Here is a 24,614-nt window from a genome sequence, read left to right as displayed (position 1 = left end):
AACTTTTAAAATAAGGATTAATATTTGGGAAAGATATTTATCTCGGGCATGTTAAAATTCAAATCTCATGTCATTCAAAATTTAAATCACACATGATGTTAGAGCCGTGGCTCATATACACTTCTTGAATGTATTTGATGACAGTTGAGAAATGTTCATGGTTGGGATAGGGAAATCCTCTAATCCGTATTTAGCGAAATATAGCTCTAGTCCAGTCCAATATAATGATACGCGGGATTCAACCTATAACTGTCTCTGTTGGGATAGACCACGGTGGATGATATAATGAATGAAGGATTTAAATATTGGGCACATAAGCTATTTCTTTTTTTATTCAGTTTTTAAAAAAAATAAAGACACACTGCCCACATCCTTCATAGTTGGACAGCCATTGGGACCGCGCCAAGCTCCAATGGAATAACTAGTAGACTATGAGGATTCGTATTAGTCGGTGCCAATCCCTCTACCCACAGCCGCGTCGACGCCCACCGACACCGCGATTTTTTATAAAAAACATTTTAATTAAAATTTTCAACTCATTTTTTTCTCTCTCTCTTGGCCTCTTTTCCATCACCATTTTATAGAAGAAGGCGCCATTAAACTACTCGCGGAAGGCGAGCAGCTCTCGCATCGTCGATCATCCGCCATTGTTACGGCTGGGGAGAGAAAAGAGGCGGAATGTCCGCGGAAGAGAGGTAGATCCGAGATCCGTGCCTTTTCCAGCGGAGGTCAGAGGCTAGGACAGAAAGGGGGAAGACAAGATCGGTTCAAGAACAGTGTAGTAAGCGATTCATCCACCCTGTCTGGATTTTTGTTTTGCAATTTGGTTTGATTCGAGTTTCGTGGTCAAAAATGCTTCTCTGGCACTTTATTCGGACCCTAATTGTGCTGGATAAATTGTTGTAGATGGAAGAAGAGGTCGCGAGTCCATTTCCTTTCAGTTTGGGGTTCTCAGCTCTCTGATCTAGCAATTAATAGTAGGTCGACTCAGAATTTAATTTGGGGGGTTTCTTCATGCTCTTAGCAAGTCGTGTAGCGGCTACTAGTGATGGGATAGCAGAACTATGATTATTGTCTTAAGTGAAGAAATGAAATTTGTACAAGTTTCATATGAAGTTAAAGGTTTCAAGAGCTTCTAACTGAAATCAAGGAAAATCTTTAACTAGGTACCAGCTCAACTTTGGATCCAAACTTATGCATAGCTAGAAGACTGTGGCAGGTAGGACATGATATCCTCATTTTGAAGTTTAGTGGTATTTGAGTCTGATTTTAGAAAATTAGGAAGGAGGATGCATCAAAGTCGACATGTTACTCAACTGGAGAAAATTATTGATAGTTTTAGTTACATTGATTATGGTAAAAGTCATGTTGTATGGTTTTGAGATGAGCAATGGTCTATTGAAAGTGTTTTTGCTAATTTAAAAGAGAGTATTATTAGGTATGACTGTCGTAGAGAAGATCAAAGAAAAATGGTTAAGATGGGGATGAGTCTTCCTCATTCTTAGTCACCTTGAGAATGCCAAATTATTATTGTTGTTTGCTTTTGAGTAGGATATTTGTAATGAACTTAGAAATCAATTTGTAGTAGCTGATGAGGGAAGATTATTTCTCTCTTTGTACTTCGTTTGAGGAGATATGCGACAAGTAGAGACATTTTGCTAGTTGGTAATCTGTTTGAGAAAGTTACATGATCATGGAGGAAGAAATGAAATTCACATAACTTGTGGGTCCATATTCTTGATAGGTCTTTTTCTTAATTGATTTGGTCTCATTAGGTATAGCTTGCTTGATTTTAACTGATTGCTAGTCATTGTTCAACCACTCACTTGACTATAGGAAAGAGAATTAAATTTAATTAGATCTGACTTGTGATTCTCTTGTTCACTTCTGTTGCTAGAGTATGTTTTTGTGCTCATGCTAGGTTTTCACAGTGTGTGGCAATCTCATTATTGATTAATCGATGAACAAATGAAGCATATTAACTTTGTTATCATTATCTTTCCGAAGATGCTTTTTGTTGTGCAGTGATTAGGCAATAAGGACACTGCTGATAGAGTATGAGATCGATAATGACTAATACTGAAGTTACAAATCCTGAGGTCTACCTATCATTGGGTCTCATCACATCATGCAAGAAGTCTCCTGGATTCCCAAGGATATTATCCCTTATATCCTCAATTCTTGAGACAACCGTCGAAAATACTGAAAATAAACTGGATTCGTTGGAAATAACAGAAACTGCAAGTGTCTTCACCGGTATGAGAGCACCGACACTTAACATACGAAGGTACATGGAACGCATCTTCAAGTATGCAAGGTGCAGCCCGTCTTGCTTTCTTCTTGGATACATATATATTGAAAGATTCCTTCAACAACCCAACATTTATTTGACCTCCCTCAATGTCCATCGGCTGATCGTCACAAGTGTTATCGTTGCTGCCAAGTTTATAGATGATGCGTAAGTTCCTATTCTTTTCTGTTTTTGGTTAGTGAATAAATATAGCTCCTTTGGCAATTTATATATTACCTATTTACTAGAATGATTATATTTTGCACTTGCATGCTATCATTAGCGAGATAGCTTTGGTCTCCATTGAGATTGAAGTGCCGCGAAAACTAGATGCACAACTGTTTCTTATTACTTCTGACTTGCTCTTACACAACCGCGGCTTTGTTCTTCGTTGTCGTAGACTGTGATGACTTGTGATGACTTCATGCTTATTTGCCGCAGCTTCTGCAGCAATGCATATTATGCAAGAGTTGGAGGGATCAGCACATTGGAAATGAATACCCTGGAGCTCAACTTCTTAGCCAGTCTAGATTTCAAACTCCATGTGACCGTAGGTACATTCGACAAATATTGTTCGCGGATAGAAACAGAAGCCAAGACCTACCGCATCGAGCCACCGATCAAGACTTGCGCGGTCGATGAGTGGACGAACATAGAAGATCCGAAACACCCAGCAGTGGTTCGGAGATACAGTTGGGGTACGATATGAATGTTCTTCAGAGCACTTGAACACAAACTGGATATTCAAATTTCATTCATTCAACAAGATCTATTGCACATTATCATATCTTTTCATGAACTGGATAATTCAAATTTTAGTTGTTTAATTTAGTCTAATTGATTAGTATGTAGACTAATTTATTCATGTCTAAATACTAAATTCGTCGACCATAAATATATACAAACAAATTTAGCTATTTTCTTTTATTGCTCCTCTAAAATATTTTGCTCACTTAATGTGTTTTTCTTTGACTATAAAATTGGGTGGTCACGCGAATAATCCACGTGTCAAGTTCGGATAACAAACCTATAGATTTCATCACCCACCTCCTCCATTCGCGAAGCCTTCGTCCTCCCCATCCATCAACCAGCGCGATGCCGCCGTCGCCTCTTCCGCTCGCAACTCCCGTCTCCTCGTCCCCTTCATCCGCCCTCGCGCTCGCCGCCTCCACCGCCGTCCGCTCCGCCATCGCCTCGACGCCGCCCAGCGTCACCGCGGCCGTGGGAAGGCGGGAGCTGGGCCTCTCCGCCTGCTTCGCCGCGCTCACTCTCTCGCTCGCCAGGCCCGCCCTCGCCGCCGTGCTGGAGGCGGACGACGACCTGGAGCTTCTGGAGAAGGTGAAGAAGGACCGGAAGAAGAGGCTCGAGAAACAGGGCGTCATCAGCTCCTCCCTCAAGGAAAAAGGTCCGCCTCCCTCTCCCCTCAAGTAAACTGGAATATTTAGTAAACCTGCTGATGGCTGTCCACTGATTGCAGGGCACCTTCAAGAAGTGATCTACAAACTGAGCAAAGTGGGGCAAGCCATCGAGAACAACGACCTCGATGCAGCCAGTTCTCTTCTAGGCCCAAGCACCACAGTCGAATGGGTTCAGAACGTAAACGCAGCCTTTTCTAAGGTTGTTCACTCCAAAGTTTATATACACAAAGCTTCCCTTATAGTTGTACTCATACTCACATAATTCATGTCAGCTAAGTAGCAGCCCAGAAGAGAAAACTGAGGTGGACAACTTCAATTCTTCCTTGGCATCTCTGTTCGCCTCAGGTCATCTTATACTGCAGCCGTATGCACTCGACTGCTCGTACGATCGATCGAAAACTAACTGCTTTTTGTTTTTCTTTCTCTTCTTGCAGTCGGCGACCGCGACGTTGGGTCTAGTAAACTGGCTTTTGTATCGTCCGCAAGCGCGCTGGAGAAATGGGTGGAGTTTGCTGGCCTGGTTGGCCAGCTGAAGGGCCTCTGATGGTGTGTGAGGGTTTCTTCTTGCTGACTCAAAATGGGTTCACTCTTTTTTGTTAATTTCATCTAGGCCAACTTACTTTCATTCTTTATGTGAGTGTACTAGCTAGATTTCATGTTGAATTCCCTTTCGTAAAGTCTTTGAAACATGAATGATGTGTGTCGTATGCATTTATATTTTCGGTATCAAATCTGAAGTTTTTGTTCAGTACATAGTTATTTACAATGAAAGATGTTTGCTGCCTGGTTGGGTAGCTGAAGGGCCTCTGATGTTGTGTCAGGGTTGCTTGATCCTTGCTACTCGAAATGTGCTCACTTTTTTTGTTTCATCTAGGCTAACTTTCTTTCTTTGCTAGTGTACTAGATTTTATGTTGAATTCTCTTCCCTAAAACATGAATGATGTGTTCATGCATTATTATTTTCGATATCAAATCTGAAGTTTTTGTTCAGTAGTTGTTTACAATGGAAGATGTTTGCTGGCCTGGTTGGCCAGCTGAAGCGCCTTTGATGGTGTGTCAGGGTTGCTCGATCCTTGTGACTCGAAATGGGCTCTTTTTTTTTTTTTTTTTGGTTTCATCTAGGCAAACTTTCTCTCTTTCTTTGCCAAGTGTATAGATTTTATGTTGAATTCCCTTCCCTAAACTCATTGAAACATGGATGATGTGTGTCGTATGCATTCATGTTTTCGGTATCAAATCTGAAGTTTCTGCAATCAAGTTCAGTGCTTGTTTAGGATGGAAGATGCTTGCTGGCTTGGTTGATTAGCTGAAGGGCCTCTGATGGTGTGTCAGGGTTGCTCCATCCTTGCGACTCGAAATGGGCTCATTTTTTTTTTGGGGGGTTTCATCTAGGCAAACTTTCTTTCTTTCTTTGCCAAGTGTACTAGATTTTATGTTGAATTCCCTTCCCTAAACTCATTGAAACATGGATGATGTGTGTCGTATGCATTCGTGTTTTTGGTATCAAATCTGAAGTTTCTGCAATCAAGTTCAGTGCTTGTTTAGGATGGAAGATGCTTGCTGGCTTGGTTGATTAGCTGAAGGGCCTCTGATGGTGTGTCAGGGTTGCTCCTTGCAACTCAAAATGGACTCACTCTTTTTATTTCATCTAAGCCAAACTTTCTTTCTATGCGAGTGTACTAGATTTCATGTTGAATTCCCTTCCCTAAATTCGTCGAAGCATGAATAATGTGTGTCGTATGCATCCGTATCTTCAGTATCAAATCTAAAGAGTTTGTACACAAGTTCAGTGTTGGTTTACGATGGAAGATGTTTGCTAGCCTGGTTAGCTAGCTGAAGGACCTCTAATGATGTGTCAATGTTGCTCCTTGTGATAGACCGTCCCGAGGGTACTAACTTTTATGTTGAATTCCCTTCACTAAGTCGCCAAATTATGAATGATGTGTCGTATGCATTGTCGTGTGCATTCGTATTTTGATATCAAAATTGAAGTTTCTGTAAACAAGTTTAGTGGTTGTGCATTCGTATTTTGATATCAAAATTGAAGTTTCTGTAAACAAGTTTAGTGGTTTGTTTACAATGGAAGATGTTTGTTGTTGGCCAGCTGAAGGGTCTCCGATGTTGTGTTAGGGTTGCTCCCTGCGACTCGATGGGTTCACTCTTTTTGTTTCATCTAGGCTAACTTTCTTTCTTTGCTAGCGTAACAGATTTCATGTTGATGTTGAATTCCCTTCCCTAAACTCGTCGGAACATGAATGATATGTGTCATACGCATTCGTATTTCGGTATCAAATCTGAAGTTTATGTAAACAAGTTTTAGGATTTACAATAGAAGATAAAATTTAGCTGAAAGAGTCCACGGTGGCAAGGTGAATACGTTCGCCCCTAACGCCCCTGTCAATCCGTCTCAGGATCAACACGAAAAAGATAAATTAGGGACGGCTAAAAGAGTGAGCCCATTTCGAATCACAAGGAGCAACATTGACAAAACTATGGAAGAGCCTCAGCAAAATTAGTATCGACTCACCTCACCTAGTCCATTCCACCATTACAAGCTATGCATTACTGACAATCGGCCCAATTGAAGCCCACCACTAGCCCGCAGACTGGACGGCCCAATTAAGGCCCAACACGCGATGCAAGCGGGGCAGCGATCGAAGCCGAACCAACTTTGGCCGGCGCACAATAGCCGTTGCCCCTTCCCTTCCCTTCCCTTTTCCCCCGTCGAACCAAATCCAATACTTCAGCTACCGCACACGCTCGCCATGCAATTTACCTTCTTCGCACGTGCCGACTCGTCTCCTCCGCTTCTGATTCATCCTACTCCTCCTTCTAGGGCCGATCCTAGGGTTTCGCCGCGACGCCGCTCGTCGCCTCGCCTCGCCTCGCCGCCCCATGGAGCCGCGCCGGCACCACTCCAAAAACGGCCTCTCCTACTCCAGCCTCTTCAACCTCGAGGTAACTGCCGCCGCTCCGTCCATTCCCTTTCCCTCCCCTTCGCTTGATCGTGCGGCTCGAGATTTCTTCCGTCTTCTGAAGTTGATTTCTATTGGGGGATTTTTGTTGCTCTCGACTACTTAAACTTGATAGCATTGGGAAGCAGTGGTAAACGCTTTAAGATTCTTATCTTTCGCTTGGTTTTAGGTTATCGGTATTGGTGTTGTGGCGGTATCACCAGCATCACGAGTAGTGTTATTATTGTTAAGTTGTCTAGTTTCTTGGTGTTTGTTCGGTTTTTGCTGTTTTTTTTCGGTGATAAAAATTGTATTTTTTTTTTCCACTTAGCTGAGGGTGTCCTGATAGGTTTATTGTTTGTGGTTAATTGTTATTGATGTCCTTGGGTTTTCATGTAGCCATTGATGACCTTTCGTGTTCCGCAAGGAGATGATGATTTCCACAGTTTCGGGGATAGCAGTCATGATGAGAACCGAAGCAGCCAAGGTTTTTCTCCTTCTGTACTCTCTGCTTGTTCTTATTCTTATTTTTTTTTATTTACTGTTTGCAGTTGGAAAGATCATAGAACAAGTTCTCGACTCAGTTACTTGTTTCCAGTGTCACATTATTTTGATGTGATATTGGGTATTTCTCGTCAATCATGTTCTAATTCTTGTTTTTGTAATCTGTTTTTAAATCAGACCAAGAGCTCTATGAGCAGTGCAATGGAGAAAGGTCTCCAGGGATGATAACGAGGAGACAGAGGCGCGATATTCAGTTTGAGGATATTCCAAGCTCAACCGTGAGGAATGATACTGACAGCAATGATGAGATCGATGAAGATTATGAAAATGGAATAACAGAGGAGCAATACAGAGCCATGCTTAGTGAACACATGCAAAGATATAGGACAGTGATGCCTAAAGACTCATCGGCAGGGTTGGCTTCCACACGTATGGGAATGCCAGGTTCTAAGCGAAGTCATGGTAGTAAAAGAAGGAAGTTCAATTCTGAGCCTCTGGTTTCTGCTGAGGAACCAGTACGTGAGATGGAAATATCACCCGGATACTACGGAGCTGATTTTGAAGCTGATTATGATGGGGGTAATAGGTACACTTTGTCCATGGAGTCCAGTTATTTGGACATTGGTGAGGGCATCACATATCGAATTCCTCCCACTTATGATAAGCTTGTGAGTTCTCTGAACTTGCCAAACATTGCTGACATTATAGTCGAAGAGAACTATCTTAAAGGCCCTTTAGATTTGAGGTCTCTAGCTGCCGTGATTTCTACTGATAAGAGGTTTGACAACTACGACCGAGGCGGATTGGGGGAGCCTCAACCACAATATGAATCTCTCCAGGCAAGGTTGAGGGGACTTCCGTCTGGAAATTCAGACAAAAAATTCACGCTTAAGATATGTGACATTGGTCTGGATGCATTCTCAATTCCAGAAGGTGCAGCTGGTAGGATTCGGCGGCACATTATGTCAGATTCTGGTACTTTACAGGTTTATTATGTCAAAGTCTTGGAGAGAGGCGACACCTATGAGGTTATTTTTTACCTAAGAAAATGATTCTTAGTCTGGTGTACTCAGGTAAACAGGTTGCTTGCTTTTTCTTATTTTGAATAATCTTTTGTTTGATTATAGATTATTGAACGAAGTTTACCGAAGAAGATAGTAGTGAAGAAAGATCCATCTGAAATTGAGAAGGAAGAGATGGAGAAGATAGGGAAAGTTTGGGCTAATATGGTTAGAAGAGATATTCCAAAGCATCATAAGATATTGACGAGTTTCCACAAGAAACAACTTGCAGATGCTAAACGCTTTTCAGAGACTTGTCAGAGAGAGGTAATGCTTCCCTTGTTATGCATCAACTTGTTTCTGTCATTTTGTTAATCATGAGATCTGTCCTCCTTTCTTCATTCCTGATTGAATGTACATAAAAATTTCAGGTAAAGTTGAAGGTCAGTAGGTCACTCAGATTTATGAGAAGTGCGGCAGTTCGCACTAGAAGGCTAGCTAGAGACATGTTGATATTTTGGAAGAAAGTAGATAAGGAACAGGTAATGTTGCTCATCTCTTCCTTGTTATAAGTATTTTTAGTGTGATCTTTGGTGAACATTTACCAGACTGGTTCTGCTCTTCTTATCTTTTTCCCTTCTCCTTGTATGACTAACTATAGCTTGAACCTTGTTCTAACAAGTTAATTCATTAAATTGTCTTTTGAATAGTTATAAATTTTTGATAGGTTTCTTGTTAAAATTTCCTTTACCTCTTTAAGTTTGAAAAATTATTGATATTGGTTTATATAGCATAATTTGTGTAGATTTATGAGGTTTCATTCATTCTGTGAGTAAGAGATATACTTTAAAAGATGTTGCACGTACATTTTTATTGTTTATATATGCCATATTTTAACATTATCAGCCATGAGTTCATGAACACTTGACAATTGGTGTTGCTAACCATGGTTAGTTATATATTGTAACCTCCTAGAATGTGGGGCCAAGCCAGAACTGATTGTAAATTTGATTAAATAGCTATTAATTTTATTGAGAGTTGGCTGTTGGATATTTTATCTTTTTGGTTCTTGGATTTGTTACTTTATATTTTTGTTATTAATAATTAGTTTAAAGTTCCTCTGATTCAAGTTCCTAGAAGATCTGTTCTACTCTCCAATAAAATAACGCCCAAATATGATTTTTGTTTTTTCTTGAGAGTCGGAGTCTTTGCTGCTAGTCAGCACAACGATAACTCCTAGAATTTTTTTGGTTCATAGAATGTTTAATAGGGCAACTATTGTTTTTTTTAAAAATTTTTTACTCAATAAATATAGAATGTTATAACTAAAATCATGTAGCTGACACATGGTTTATTGATGCTGATTTGTGTGCTAAGTAGTCTCAGTTGCCCTTATTTTCTTTAGATTTTAATTTTTTATGGTCTGTAATGTAAATTGTCCAAACTAATGATTTGTATCTGAGATTAGTGAACTCGTAAGTTCTACTGGTTTTACTTTTAAGTTAGGAAATGATATTTAATATTATGTGTTTGTTGATTCTCTGATAAATTATACTAGTTTTTCTTCATCTGTTTCTTTTAGCAAAGTAACCTTCTATCTTTTATGAACATATTCTTCTATGAGGTTTGAAATTGACTGAAATAATCTTTCTAGGCTGAATTAAGGAAGAAAGAAGAAAGAGATGCTGCTGAAGCTTTGAAACGTGAGGAGGAACTTCGCGAAGCTAAGAGACAACAGCAGAGGCTTAACTTTCTCATATCACAGACTGAACTATACAGCCATTTCATGGGGAACAAGTCTTCGACACAGCCTGCCGAAACTGCATCTGTCGAAGAAGAAGAAGCTGAACCTCCAGAAGAAAAATCAACTGTTTCTGATTTCGAACCAGGGGAGGAAGAGGATCCAGAGGAAGCTGAACTAAAAAAGGAAGCTCTCAGGGCGGCTAAACAGGCAGTCTCTCAGCAGAAAAAGATTACAAATGAATTTGACAATGCTTGTTTAAAGTTTCGACAAGTTGACACTGGGGATCAAGCAAATGACTCTATTGCTACGGGGCCCAGTAACATAGACCTCCTGAACCCGTAAGTCACTCACTGAGCACCAAGTATCTAGTGACCCAAATTCGTTAGAAGATGTTTTGAACTCCAGCTTTTAATCTTTTACTTTCTGGTGTTACATCAATAAAAACCTTATTTGCAGCTCCACAATGCCTGTAACATCAACAGTGCAAGCACCAGAGATGTTTAAAGGGCGTCTTAAAGAATATCAGTTAAAGGGATTACAATGGCTAGTTAACTGTTATGAGCAGGTAATGCATATGTTTGAAGTGCTCTCTCTAAGATTATATTTATATTTCTTGATTTCACTTCTATACAGGGTTTGAATGGAATTCTTGCTGATGAAATGGGGCTCGGAAAGACAATTCAAGCTATGGCCTTCTTAGCTCATTTAGCCGAGGTTTGTGACTGATTATGAGGCGGCTAAGCTATTTTGAATGCTATTCCAGATATCTGTTATTGAATTTGACAATGAACTTCTGGGATGATGGTAACCCTATGCTTATTAGTTGTGACAAATTCTTTAATGGCAAAGGATGATTAAATCAACTAATGAAGAGATAGTACGACCTTGAATAAACCAACATGCAAAAGGTTCCTTTTGCATAAAGGGACAGCCAAGACGTGAAACGTTCGGTTTTAGTTTAGGCATAAAGGGACATAGGCAAGATGTGAAGTGTTTGGTTTCCTACGTAAACAACAACAACCACAATGACAAAAGTGAAAAAGAAAACATAAGTTGGTGCTTTAATATGTTGAGTCACTGTTATTGGTAAGTAGAGAGGGATAAAACAAGATCCAAGTAACAAACATAACATTATACCTATACATATGGTTCTCTAATGTAATGCATATTGACTATATATCCCAGATTGGAAAAAAATTGCATGCTCTATTTCCCATGTAATTGTAACTCTAATACGTCTCTAAAGTTGAGGTATAGTTATTTTTGTGCCATTCATGTTACACTAAATAGGAGAAGTTACTAGTACAAAATAGAATTGATATATCAATTGGCGAAGATGATAAAATAGTAGATAGATTTGACAACACAATACTTGGACTGAAATTTGAGGTGTTTATATGATTTTTGAAAAATAGTAAGTGTTTTTGCATGTAATCTTCTTTTTAATTTCCTCTAATTGAGGAAATTGCTTCTTTGCAGGATGAACTTTTCTAAGAGACAATTTGTGAAGGGTTGCAAAGAGGAAGAAATAGATTAGGATTTTAATATATACTCTATACAACAACAATCAAACCTTATACTACTAGGTGGGGGCTCTCATGGTATACACGAGGAGAAAATATTGAGAAAGATAATATATATTGCTTAAATTGTGTTATTTTATGAGACTAATGGATTTAAAATTGAAGCTCAAAGTGGGGAGAAAACTTTAGATGTTGAAGGAATTTAAGATAAGTAGAACAAAAATTGAATATACAAAATCTAGTTTTGTTAACAAGAAAAGAATCATTGAAATAATTAAGATGAATGGGCATTTAATTCCTATAAGAATTTAAGATCTTGGATCTATTGTTCAACAGGAACAGGATGAACACATAATTAATAGGATAAATAGTAAGTTGTCAAAATGTTGAGGAACTTTTGAAGTGTTGTATAATCATCTTGCTCCATTGGATAAAAGAAATATTTTGTAAGATTGTGTATGACTCAAGGTTTAAAATTTCAATCAGTGCTAAGATTTCGGTCTCAGACCGGAACGATACAATTTCGATATTTTTTTATTTATATATAGTAATTATAAGAAAAATATGTTTATAGTCTATATAAAAATAAATTGTATATTGATTTTGTATAAGTTCTCAATTATTGAATAAATAAATATTGTTAGAAAAAATTAAAAAATTATTTAAATAAAATTTATATATCAATAACTCGAATTAAAATGGATCTTTCTATTATAATAATAAGTATATAAATTAATACAAGATATTGCTTTATATAATAATAAATTAACTATTTATTCATTTAATTAATTATTAATTAAATAATATATAATTTAAATAATTAAAAAATATAAAATAATAAAAAATTATACGAATATAAATCTAATTTATTAGATTTTTTTAATTTAGAATTTTTTTAAATTTTTTAGAATTTTATAAAAATTTTAAATGAAATTTAAAATAATACAAAATAATAAAAAAATATATTAGATATAGACAAGAATTATTGTATTTTTTAAAATTTTTAAATGAAATTTAAAAAAATTAAAAAAATCAGAATATAATTAATAAAATTTATTTTAATTTTAAATATATTTTTTTTATATATTTTATTAGGATAATTAAATTAGGGTTTATAAAAGCTTGTTCGAAATATCACACATCCTTAGGAATTGTTTAAATTAATTAAATGAAATAATTATTTTTTTCATGAAACTGCACCCACGTGGCCCGTGGTAAAAAATTTTTTTTCCTGAAATTGCGGCCTGTGGCCAAAATTTTTTTTTTTCCCGAAACTGCGGCCCGTGATTTTCCGCGGGGGAGTTCAAAGGCCCCAGAAGGGTCGTCGGACGAGTTCGGCAGCGCCGGAAGGGTCACTGAACATATCCGGCAGTGCCGAAAGGGTCGCCGGATGCTTCCGGCTATGCCTTCGGTGCCACAGGAGGTGTCTCGCGACGCTTTCGGTGCCGAAGGCGTCACGACATGCCTTCAGAAGCGTCGTGACACCTCCTTCAGCGGCGTCGGAGGTGTCCGCTACTCCTCTGTCGCCGCCGAGATGGGGACGCCTCTTGTGCCAGTTTCGCCCGCCCGGCGGAACGATAAAAATTGTCCGTGTCGGGCGGCACAGAACGACATTCTATACCTTGGTATGACTTGTCATATTATATGGATCAGAGAGTCGAGTGTTGGGTTATTGTGAACTAACATGTATAAAAAGTTAATATGATAAATATGAGAATGGTAAGATAAGTTTGTAGTTTTATTATAAAGGATTTTAGGAGTTTTTTTTAAAAAATATTTTCGAGCAATTATGTGCAGTGTCAATATATGATCAGATGAGAGAAAATGGTTTAGGATGGCGCGCGCACGCACACAAGCAATAGGTTCAGTAGTTAGTATAGTTGAATTTATAAGAATGCTAGGTGTGCAGGGGACAGGGCAACCAAAGAAAAAAAATTAATCAATATAATAAAAATAAAAAAAGGGCAGCCCGATGCACGAAATTCCCGCCATGCGGGGTCCCGGGGAAGATCCATTGTACGCAACCTTATCCTGTTTTTTGCAAGAAGTTGTTTCCAGGATTCGAACCCGTGACCTTTTGGTCACATGACAACAACTTTACTGTTACGCCAAGGCTCCCCTTCAATCAATATAATAAAAATGATTTAATTAATTTTAATATTACAAGTGGTATTGCTTAATGTACAGCTCAACAAAGGAATTAAAATTCATGTCAATCCAAAATAATTGGGACAGACACAATTTGATGACAACAATGCTGCTGCTGCCTTATTCTTTAGGAATAAGTAATTTTTTTATTCATCCTCATAATAGCTATTGCTTCACTTTTTCGTTTTTTTTTTTCAGTGTGCTCCTTTTCATCATGTGTTTCTTTCTTGCTTCCTTTTTCTTAAAAGTCTTTTTTCTAGAAAAATTTCTCACTGTCAAACCATTGTTGGAGAAAAATTTAGGTTTGGACTTGGTCTAGACCTTGATATGGGTTCGTCTAAGTGAAGTAACAATACAACAACTGTTGCAAAAGCGAGAAGTGATGTTGTGGACATTTACAGTTCGTGAAATAGTGAAGAGGGTAAAATGGTGGGGGACAATGAAGAGGGCAGCGAAATGATGGGTATGAGGGTATGAATGAAGCAAGAGTTTTGGGAGTAATTAGAATTGAGGTAGTCTTTTCATTGTCTCTACTTCTTTGGTTTTGTGGATTGTACTTCCAATGTGGTAAGGAGCAAGGTGGAGACATTGAAGGTGGAGAATGATTGTCGAGGCTTTTCGAACTCAGTGTTGCAAAATAAGAGGTGAGCTAATTACAAGATGTCTTGGCAGTGGGTAATGGAGGGGAAGGTCTATCATAACATCAACTGTCTGACTTCCCTCTAAGGGATTGAAAGGAGGAAATGGTAACTCTAGAAGAGAGCCTGCTAGGAACTGAATTGCTTTTTCATCCATTTAAGAGGCCATAATTATATTATCCAAATAATTAAGTAAAAAATTCCACCCATTTGTTTACTTATAAGAAAGGTTTGAGACCTTACTACTATGCCAATTTCTGATTGTTCTATGGGAAAGGCTGTTTTGACATTCTGCATGTCAATTAGGAAGAGGAAAATAAAAGAGGAAGAAGGGGAGATTGCTTCTTCGATCAGAGAACAACAAAAGTGTAGATGGTCAGTCTTAACCTCTACAAAATGGCAGGTTCCGAAGAAGGTTGCCATTGACATACTCCATGTCAATAAAGAAGATGCAGGAAAAGAGGAAGAATGTGAGACGTCAGCGAAAATGAAGATGACCAGCCCTGTTCTCTACAACTAGCAAAGCTTAGGTTCTTAATGAAGATTGCTTATTGATCCTTCTCACTATTTGTGCTCATATTTATGCTGGGTGTGTGTGGAGGAGGGATGGGGGTGGGCAGAGGAGTTGGAGGGGGTTGTGTTTATTTTTTTTTTCCTGATTTTATTATTTTTCAAAAAAACCCTTTTTTTAAAAAAAAGAAAATTAAAAGATTAAAAAAATTAAATATAGGAGAGAATGAAATCCCTAAAATCTGCATCTCCTCACACTTCCTCACAGCCCGCCCGCTTTTGCCCAATGCCTATCCCCCGCGTCTTCGACAACCGATGTTGGGAGGGACACCCTCAAGAGGATCCCGTCGCTCTCTCGGCTGGCTCCTCGCTTCTACCAAACGCCCTTCCCTCTGCAGAGGCTTCGACAACCACGACATCACTCCTTCCCCTATGGCTTCAACAACCGCGATGCCGGCCGAGACTAGACATCTTTCTCCTCGCCTCGGCACCACCTCTCAAAGTAGCGGATTTCCGTTTAACCGTTTCCATTTTTGAAGAAGAATTTGTATCGGATAAAGAAGAGGAAGATGCTGTGGATTTTGAGTTTGAATCCGATACAGAGGAAGTGTTGGAGAAATATGGAGATGAACTAGAAGAAGAATTAAGGATATAGGATTATGTGAGTTATTTTGTGTACTTTTTCTATTTACATTGTATGTTGAACAAATTATGCATATTTTGATTAATTTAAGATTTTATAAAATATTTTATATATTTTATAATTATTTAAAATATTAAAAAAAATTCCGCCTAGACCCGCTGCCTGCCTACCACCTAGCGCTTTTTAGAACATTGCTTTTTAGAAACTAGATTTTGAGAATTTAAAATGAAAAACCAAACAAATATTAATCATTTTTTTTTTTTGACACCTTCATATTTATTAGAGGTTAATTGTGTCAAAAAGTTAATGGAAAATATTTCTATTTTTTGAAAAATTTAAACTGAAAATATAGTAACTTTGCCACCTAATAAGCAAATACCATTTGTGGGATTAAACCTATATTTTCCACAACCCTTATAATTTTTAACTTAAACACAGCCAAGCTTAATCTTTGGCTTGTTTGTCTTGGGTGGATAAAAACGGTGAGGATGAGACAAGGAGGGGAGCAAAAAATTCACAAAATTGTAAATGAGCGATCTAGACTCATGTCCAATTTTGTTTTCTTCATCTTCATCTGGTCAAGTTAAATGAGCCTTGAAGTTTTATTTCTTGCTTTTGTAGATTTGGTTCTCTTTTATATGGTTTTTCTGTTCGTCTATTAGATGTATTTTAAATACTATTTTTTTTTCTCCAAAATTATTTTCAGATTCTCAAAATATACCTTAATTTCACATAGCTACATTCATTTCGTGTGTTTTGATATTTAACTGACATGTGATCAGGAAAAAAATATTTGGGGTCCTTTTCTGGTGGTTGCACCATCCTCTGTCTTGAATAATTGGGCTGATGAAATCAGTAGGTTTTGCCCTGAATTTATAACACTTCCTTACTGGGGTGGAATTCAAGAGAGAGCAGTACTTAGGAAAAACATCAACGCAAAGCGTCTATACAGAAAGTAAGTATGCCTTTGTTACTGCATACACATTTTTTTTTTCATGTCTAACCTTTCATCCTCCAACTTTGCATTGTGGAACCAATAATAATATATTTATCTTCAGGGAGGCAAGATTCCACATACTAATTACCAGTTACCAGTTGATTATAGCTGATGAGAAGTATTTGCGGCGTTTGAAATGGCAGTATATGGTTTTAGATGAAGCTCAGGCAATAAAAAGTTCACAGAGGTGATTTTTTATTCTTATACCTGATATTTATTTTTTTGCTGGGCGCTTATAGATTCTGCTTTTTTTAGTCATTATGTAGTTTCTGTTCACGCTAGCATTCTTGCTGCAGAAGTATTTTTTTTTTCTTGTGTAAACCCACCTATAAACTTGTTACATTTGCCTTCTGTAGTATTCGATGGAAGACATTACTCAGCTTTAACTGTAGAAATCGCTTGCTCCTGACTGGGACACCTATACAGAATAACATGGCTGAGCTGTGGGCTCTTCTCCATTTTATCATGCCTACTTTATTTGACAGCCATGAGCAATTTAATGAGTGGTTCTCTAAAGGGTATATTTTTCATAGGATTATCATTCTTTTTAAAGCATTTTATTCTCTATTGTTTAATTTGTGTTCTTTTCCAGTATCGAGAGCCATGCAGAGCATGGAGGTACTCTAAATGAGCATCAACTCAACAGACTGGTACGTGCTTATTGTTACTTTCTGTAAGTTTTTTTTTCTGAGACATACTTTCATAATAAATCAAAGTTTTTTTTTTAAATCATTCAAGATGTAATTTCTTATTGTCTATTGAGTTATTCTCCATTATCTATGAAATTAATATGCTGGTTTATCAAGTAGTCCTAATTAGTAAAATTTATTTTCAAACTCATTTAATATATAATTCTTCACTGGTGAATTTACATGCTAACTTATAATGTGAGATTTTCTCTAATATTTGATGTCTAGATTATTGGCTATGCTTCTTTGCGACTAGTTCAATGTCCGTTTTGCAGCATTATATCTCGCTAGTTTTGTTAACAATCAGTTGTTTTACCAACTGATATATAATATATATACTATAGTTAATGTGTGTATCAAAATAAAAGATAATTGCAATTATGTCCTAATTGATTATGTTTAGTACCATTTATCTTCAACTCTTCTTTCAATTTTTCAGTCAGATTTTGTCTTTAGCAATAACTCCTTAACTATTGTTTAGATAGGTTTAAATAAGTTAATGCATGCAAGTGGAAAGAAATAAGAACTAAAAACCAACGCTTTATCAATCAATTCTTAACTATTATCTTGATAGACTTAATAAGTGTATGCAAGTGACAAAAACACACTGAAAATTTAACAATTTGTTTCTGGCATTTCAACAACTTTAATTTATAAGGCTCCTAGTTCTCCATGAGTTTTGCAATATTATTATTATTATTATTATTATATCTCACTAAATATTAGATAATATCAGATTATTTATTTTTGACTCTTATATCATATGTATGTAATTAATGAGTAATATTGATTAATTGATATAAAATATTAATAAACAATATTGGACGATTATCATATTGGATTATTAATATATACTTCCAAATTTAATTAATAGTTGTGCATTTATTCTGTTTTCTCAATATTGTTAGGTATCCAAAGTTATTACAATAAGTGTTAGCTATTATTATGATTACTATTTTATTGCTTAATAATATAGTACGTTATATAAATTACATATTTTCTCTACCTCGTCTTTCCTCGGTCTCCACCTCCACTCCACTACGCATAAGCAGTTATGCATCATTGCACCTGCCTCTCCTTCTGGACACTTTGAGTCTCCATGTCAGCTTCAAACCCCCTTATGTATTACCCACATGGCATCCTATTGCTTGAGCAGTTGCCAAGGCAAATTTTTATTTTGATGTGCATCCTTTTTTTGTGCATAGAAGTTGTGTCTTGGTCAACTTCGGATGCATTTGTCATGATTCGGAAGTTTTTCAACAAATTCCTTGATGTTCTTAGTCGATGTGTGCTTTCTTGACAAATATCAGATCACTCTTCACCAATCTGATCCAACTCCGCTGATCCTGATTCTCATTAGCCAAAAGAAACTTCCTCTCTTTGGGCATCTTTTTACAGGGATAAAACCATGATGGTTTCTCTCTAGAAGCAAAAAACATCTGGATAACCCATGATCTGTGTATTTAGATCAATTCTCACAAAATGATTCTGTCACATACTTTGTGAGGGTTGAAGATATTATTATATCTACTTGTTATCTAAATTCAAAATAACTCAGTTTTATGTTCATCATATCTGGCTTTACCTTTTCTCCATTCTCTATATAGCTATGTTGTGTTATCAATATGATTTTCTTTTTATTTCTTTAGCATGGAGTTTTGAAGCCTTTCATGTTGAGACGGGTAAAGAAAGATGTTATATCAGAGATGACAGGGAAGAAAGAAATCACAGTTCACTGTAATTTGAGTTCTCGACAGCAGGCCTTTTATCGTGCTATAAAAAACAAGATATCACTTGCTGAACTTTTTGATGGTAGCCGTGGCCATATGAATGAGAAGAAAATAAATAACTTGATGAATATTGTTATACAATTACGGAAGGTAAACTTTCCATCAAGTTCTATCCAGTTATATATTTTATTTTCTATTTGTGTTTTTCCTGTCATCCTGTGATATATTCACTACAACACTACACTGTAGATTTATAACTCAATTCTGGAACTTTGCATGTAATATGTCATTGCCTAATGATGAAGGACCTCTGAGAATGTTTTCCATTTTTCGGAATTGTAGGTGTGTAACCATCCAGAGTTGTTTGAACGTAATGAAGGAAGCTCATATTTTTGCTTTGCAGAGATACCAAATTCGCTTCTTCCATCTCCATTTGGAGGAATCGATGTACATTATGCAGGAAACAGGAATCCCATATTGTATGAGGTGCATTTTCATAGCTTTCTTTTTGGGGATTGTTAGGTCTTCATCCTTCATGTTTAGATCTTATGTTCTGTATTTTGTAAATTTCTCATCTTTAACTGCATTTGTTTTTTTTGCACTTAAGGTGCCAAAGCTGGTCCATCAAGAAATGCTTCATAATTCTGGAGCACCTGTTCCTCTTGCTCTATGCGGTCTTAACCGTGGAAGTTTTGGCCGACTTTTTGATATATTTTCTCCAGATAGCGTTTATCATTCTGGAGTGTTACAACATAACCTCTTAAATGAGACTTCTGAACTTAGTGGAACTTTTGGGTTTACACGACTGCTGGATTTATCACCAGGTGAAGTTACCTTCTTAGCCAAGTGTTCACTACTCGAGCGGTTATTGTTTTCTGTAATAAGGTGGGATAGGCAGTTGGTCGAGGAAATCTTAGACTTGTTTATGGAAAAAGAAGGCAATGATCACGAAAGTTCTCACCTGGATAAACAAAGTATTCGAACTGTTGCACGGATGTTGCTGTTACCAGCAAAATCGGAGTCAAGCTTACTTAGAAAAAGGTTTTCAACTGGTTCTAGTGATGCTCCATATGAGGCTTTGGTTACTTCCCATCAAGATCGGTTTATAATGAATGCCAGGCTTTTGCGTGCTATATATGCATTTATACCACGGGCCAGATCTCCACCTGTAAGTTTGACAGTCTCTCTTTTTTCTTTCAATATAATGCAGATATACAAGTTTATTGTGCCATGCATGTCTTGTATATTGTTGCTACTTTGTAATTTCTTTAATATTTTTTCTCTTCCACAGATACATGCTCAATGCTCTGACAGAAGCTTTGCCTACCAAATGACGGAGGAGTTTCATCACCCTTGGATGAAGAAATTGTTTGTTGGATTTGCTCGGACCTCTGAATTTAATGGTCCTAGAATGCCTATTCATTCCCACCCTTTGATAGAAGAGATTTCAGGGTCAAATATCATTGAACCCATTTTTCAGCTCCCTTATAGAATTTTTGGTTCTTCTCCACCTGTGCGAAGCTTTGATCCTGCTAAAATGCTTACGGTACTTGATTTTCATTTTCAGGAAAATTGGAATAATTGATGACTCATTGGATGTTTTTTGTAGAATGTCTTTTGGGCTTTCTTTCTTTCAGATATTTCAGCTAATACTGTTTAAATTAGCCATTTGATATATATGTCGCTATGCATAATCTTTTTCTAGGACTCTGGGAAACTTCAAACTCTGGATGTGCTATTGAAACGTCTGCGGGCTGAAAATCATCGTGTTCTTTTATTTGCGCAGATGACAAAAATGTTAAATATACTTGAGGTATTTATAGCCTCTCGTCTTCCTGATATATATATATATATATATATATATATATATATATATATATATATATACTATTTCTTGGACCAAATTTACCTTTTTTTGTTTTGTATATACTTTCTGCAAACCATTAGTGACTATTATTAAATTATAGAAATTGTCTTTTAAGTACCCTGAAAGTAATTGCAAGATTTGAAATATAATTATAATCATTCATTTAAATCGCCTCTATTTTAACTTTCTGCTTAGAACAATCCTGTTTTATTTGTAATGTTCTTTTCGATATCATATATAATTTTCTTCTAGAAGCTTCTGTCAATCCTGTTTATTTCACTTTTCACATAGTATCTTCTAGTTGACTCAAGGATATGCAAGGGATGCTGGTTTTTTTTTTTCATATCAGTTTTTTTCCTTGAGATATATGATTTGTTCTCGAGTAGCATGCTGTTTTAATGAAGGGACAAGGATAGTTGTAACATTATCAAGATCAATGATTCTACTACTACAAATGTAGTTTGAATTGCAAAAATTTCTTTGCCTTTTTTTTACTGATTATCAACTTATTTGACATATGTACTGGGGGTTAAGCTATGTAGGTTATTTAACTGAATGCCCTCAATGAAAGATGTTTTCAGGATGTTATAAACTTGCAATAACATTCCTTCAGCCTCTTGTTAATTGTCATCACAAACTTGTAACTTCTTATGAGGATGTTATCAAATATTTTCCAGGATTATATGAACTACAGGAAATACAAGTACTTCCGATTAGATGGATCATCTACTATTATGGACCGTCGTGACATGGTGAGGGATTTTCAGCGTAGGTATGTATGTAATCCCTCTTCTAATAATGTGGCATGAGCATGCATTTAATCTTTACAGGTTCTCACTGTAAGATAGAATAATTAATCTATATATGGCATACTACTTTCAAGATTGTTTCAAAAATTGCACATGCTTCAAATTTCTTAAATTGTATTTGCTTGTGCAAACTTCGTTAATCTTCAAAATGACTTACCATAATGTTACTGGTGAGGGTGACTTTACACATGATGTATATATCATTATATGATGTGGCATGCAACATCAGCTAGAATTACCATAAATTCAAATATTACATGTTTTTCTTGATGATATGTGACATGCTATGCTAGCATTTTGGATATCATTATAAGTTGTTGTGCATTGGATTTATCACATACATTATTTTTATTACTGGGAGATCTTAATCGAAAAAAGTAATACAAATGAAGTAATTAAACTTGTAGCTGGACATGAAATAATCTTTAAACTTAGTATATCAATAATTATTCATAGATATGATGATGAAGCTTATTACCACTTTGGTCTTGATTGTCATGGTGCCCTTTCCTCGCAGGAATGATATATTTGTTTTTCTGCTGAGTACGAGGGCTGGAGGTCTTGGTATTAATCTTACTGCTGCTGATACTGTGATCTTCTATGAGAGTGACTGGAATCCAACATTGGACTTGCAAGCGATGGATAGGGCACATCGGTTGGGACAAACAAAGGACGTAAGTAAATCAGCAAAATCTTCATTTTCATATTATCTGGAAATATTAGCTGTTAAGTGAAGATTATGAGTTGTGGTTTTTTCCCCCTTCATTTTTCATTTAAAAATTGGAAATTGAAAGATCATTGCAAATAAAAAAATATTTATCATGAAAAATTAGAAAAAGAGAATAGAAAATAACGGACCTATTTTTTAGAGACATGAAATCTATGCATCTGCTTAGAAATGAGACATGAGGATTCTGCATACTACCTTTTATGTTTTGGATAAATTATTTTTCATGTTTTCTTTTGTTTTCCATTCTGCTATGTAAAATGTTTTGCCTAGCTGAGGATTAGACATTTATGTTGTCTTGGGTAATGAACTTCTCTTCTGGAGCAAATTTAATGAACACCAACTGGTTGGATTTTGAACATATCCTTGTAATGTTTATAGCAATTTGATGATAGAATGTAAATATTGTTGGGACTGAGATATGTGGGTGTCTATTGTTGAGGTGTTAATAAAGTGCTTGCCTTGATTTGATTTCTCTACTCAGGTTTCTGTGTATAGATTGATTTGCAAAGAAACAGTCGAAGAAAAAATTTTGCACCGAGCGAGCCAAAAGAATACGGTGCAGCAGCTGGTCATGACAGGCGGCCATGTTCAGGGTGATCTTTTGAAGCCCGAGGATGTAGTATCCCTTCTCCTTGACGATGCACAATTGGAGCAGAAGTTGAAAGAAGTACTGCCACAGATGGTACTTCCCTTTACTTCTATTGTTTTCCTACTAAAAAATCAACCTTCTCACATTAGCTGTTTGTTTAAATGCAAATTTTCAAAGTAAATCTTGCAGCCAAATTTGGATAAGCATTTCTATAATCAGGTCCTGTAATCTGGAAGAACCTTTCTCCAGTGTCGGCTTATGAATTTTGTTGTAGATATCACCGCATCCATTCTACACCTACTGATGGCTTGTGCCACCCGATGTGCTTTCTGTATCTCTGACTATAGTTATCATTTTTCGTAGCAGCCTAAGGAACGACAGAAGAAAAAACGATTGAAAGGAATACGAGTAGACGCAGATGGTGATGTATCTCTGGAATACTTGACAAACGATGTTCCAGTGGAAAATGATTTGGAAAAAGAAAATGCCCGTAACAGAAAGGTATCATTCAGCTACCATGACTTCAATATTCGATAGCATGCATCTCTAACTTTTGCCATGAATAATTAGAATTATTTATTTTCAGTGTTTTTGTTTCATTTAAGTTCAATAAAATAGATTCTTAGTTAAGATAGAAATGATGCAATTGGTTAATATGGTAATCAGAGTTCTATTTCATTTAATCATGGAGAATATGTTCAGAAGTAAATTGATTTGCTGTTCTAACTTCGGTTTCGGTGGTTCTCTTGAATCGTCACCCAGAGAAAACTCAATTCCCGGAAGCATAATCCTTCAAAGTTGCCGAACCCTCGTAAAACAGCAGCTTATGTAGCCGAACCTGATGAACCTAGTCCAAGTGGCTACGAGGAAGATCACCCTCCTGACCAGAGGCCAAAAAGAGCAAAAAGACCTACAAAGAGTGTTAACGAAAACCTCGAACCTGCTTACAACTCTGCAGCCAATACAGCAGTCAACTTGAACTCCTTCGAATACCAGCCGTCTTCACACGACTATCATACTGGCAACTATAGAGCTGATTTACAGGAAGGCACACCACCTTAAGCTTCACCAGTTCCATATCTAAACCGTCTCTCGTGGATTCTTTGGCGACCCAAAGTTTTTCAGCTGTCGCGCATCAGAAGTGTGGTGCTGCCGCCTGCCGCATGATCTAGCGCACTCCAACTATATAGCTGAAAGAGATCCAATTACTTGTGCAAATTGTAGATAGTGCATCCTCAAATGCATGCAGGAGAGTTTGATATGGGATTCAGCTGCCTACCTACTATAAGACTTTGATACGAGCTTTTGTATCATGTTAAGTTGTTTGTTTGTTTTAGATAATATATTCTTTTGTTGTAGAGATGAGATCTCGTCTTTTGCTGGAAGAACTTTAAAAAAAGCGTTGCAAAATATGATGCATTAACATCAGTGTAAATAAATTATTGTAACGCTTTTGTTTCTTGCTAACTGTGGAGTTATTCTGGGGCATGGCTTACCGAGTGAGAGGCAGGTGCCTTTGATTTGTTAAAAGTCTTATTTCATTTTATTTTATTTCTTTAAAGTAATATTTTAAATAATAATTTTTTTATATATATAAAAAGGTGTTTGAGCTTTCTTGAATTTTGTCCTAAAAAATAATTATATGATTTATAAATTTCCACGGCGATTATAAGTGGGCAGAGCTATTTTTTTAGTTTGTTTTTGAATGTTTAAGTCTGCTCACTGACTGTGATTTTAAGCTAGCACGCCACCGATTATTTTAGGTTATTTTTTTATTCTTTTAAAAACAATTGGACAGTTTCTCACACTCCAAGGAAGACGTCACACCGA

The 24,614-nt window shown here is 36.7% G+C and overlaps 3 protein-coding genes across 6 annotated transcripts; all 3 read left to right on the top strand.

Moving 5' to 3' along the window:
• The first annotated feature begins 537 nt into the window (after positions 1 to 537).
• LOC122002982 (cyclin-P3-1-like) lies at positions 538 to 3,078 on the top strand. Of its 3 annotated transcripts, none has more exons than XM_042558405.1 (3): positions 538 to 781; positions 2,033 to 2,458; positions 2,732 to 3,078. In XM_042558405.1, exons 2-3 carry the CDS (start codon positions 2,058 to 2,060, stop codon positions 2,997 to 2,999), a joined length of 669 nt encoding a protein of 222 aa, XP_042414339.1. In that variant the 5' UTR covers positions 538 to 781; positions 2,033 to 2,057; the 3' UTR covers positions 3,000 to 3,078. The 3 variants fall into 3 exon arrangements, with proteins under 3 accessions (XP_042414339.1, XP_042414338.1, XP_042414337.1); XM_042558404.1 differs by having other exon boundaries at positions 2,008 to 2,458; XM_042558403.1 differs by having other exon boundaries at positions 539 to 781; positions 2,026 to 2,458.
• On the top strand, positions 3,027 to 4,456 carry LOC122002984 (thylakoid lumenal 16.5 kDa protein, chloroplastic-like). The gene is made up of 4 exons (XM_042558406.1): positions 3,027 to 3,695; positions 3,768 to 3,907; positions 3,981 to 4,053; positions 4,143 to 4,456. The coding sequence occupies exons 1-4, from the start codon at positions 3,386 to 3,388 to the stop codon at positions 4,250 to 4,252; spliced, it is 633 nt and encodes a 210-aa protein (XP_042414340.1). The 5' UTR covers positions 3,027 to 3,385; the 3' UTR covers positions 4,253 to 4,456.
• Positions 4,457 to 6,433: 1,977 nt separating this feature from the next.
• Positions 6,434 to 24,272, top strand: LOC122002979 (chromatin-remodeling ATPase INO80-like). 2 transcript variants are annotated; one of them, XM_042558399.1, is made up of 22 exons: positions 6,434 to 6,666; positions 7,062 to 7,149; positions 7,344 to 8,194; positions 8,294 to 8,494; positions 8,599 to 8,709; positions 9,822 to 10,249; positions 10,368 to 10,476; positions 10,545 to 10,625; positions 16,156 to 16,328; positions 16,432 to 16,557; positions 16,727 to 16,888; positions 16,963 to 17,020; positions 18,709 to 18,939; positions 19,132 to 19,275; positions 19,397 to 19,957; positions 20,081 to 20,335; positions 20,495 to 20,602; positions 21,334 to 21,428; positions 21,983 to 22,139; positions 22,677 to 22,877; positions 23,151 to 23,285; positions 23,547 to 24,272. In XM_042558399.1, exons 1-22 carry the CDS (start codon positions 6,604 to 6,606, stop codon positions 23,844 to 23,846), a joined length of 4,638 nt encoding a protein of 1,545 aa, XP_042414333.1. In that variant the 5' UTR covers positions 6,434 to 6,603; the 3' UTR covers positions 23,847 to 24,272. The 2 variants fall into 2 exon arrangements, with proteins under 2 accessions (XP_042414333.1, XP_042414332.1); XM_042558398.1 differs by having other exon boundaries at positions 23,148 to 23,285.
• Positions 24,273 to 24,614: the final 342 nt, after the last annotated feature.

This window comes from Zingiber officinale, chromosome 7A (genome assembly GCF_018446385.1).
Source record: "Zingiber officinale cultivar Zhangliang chromosome 7A, Zo_v1.1, whole genome shotgun sequence".
NCBI lineage: Eukaryota > Viridiplantae > Streptophyta > Magnoliopsida > Zingiberales > Zingiberaceae > Zingiber > Zingiber officinale.
This window is presented reverse-complemented; position numbering and strand designations above follow the sequence as displayed.

What these genes read in the sequence shown, in the direction of transcription:
- LOC122002982 (XM_042558405.1), top strand. Translation starts at nt 2,058, where the DNA reads ATGAGATCGATAATGACTAATACTGAAGTTACAAATCCTGAGGTCTAC. An exon ending in GCCAAGTTTATAGATGATGC is followed by an intron (nt 2,459 to 2,731) that starts GTAAGTTCCTAT and finishes TATTTGCCGCAG; the next exon opens with CTTCTGCAGCAATGCATATT.
- LOC122002984 (XM_042558406.1), top strand. Translation starts at nt 3,386, where the DNA reads ATGCCGCCGTCGCCTCTTCCGCTCGCAACTCCCGTCTCCTCGTCCCCT. An exon ending in CTCCTCCCTCAAGGAAAAAG is followed by an intron (nt 3,696 to 3,767) that starts GTCCGCCTCCCT and finishes CACTGATTGCAG; the next exon opens with GGCACCTTCAAGAAGTGATC. An exon ending in TAAACGCAGCCTTTTCTAAG is followed by an intron (nt 3,908 to 3,980) that starts GTTGTTCACTCC and finishes AATTCATGTCAG; the next exon opens with CTAAGTAGCAGCCCAGAAGA.
- LOC122002979 (XM_042558398.1), top strand. Translation starts at nt 6,604, where the DNA reads ATGGAGCCGCGCCGGCACCACTCCAAAAACGGCCTCTCCTACTCCAGC. An exon ending in AGAGAGGCGACACCTATGAG is followed by an intron (nt 8,195 to 8,293) that starts GTTATTTTTTAC and finishes GTTTGATTATAG; the next exon opens with ATTATTGAACGAAGTTTACC. An exon ending in ATCCTGCTAAAATGCTTACG is followed by an intron (nt 20,336 to 20,494) that starts GTACTTGATTTT and finishes ATCTTTTTCTAG; the next exon opens with GACTCTGGGAAACTTCAAAC.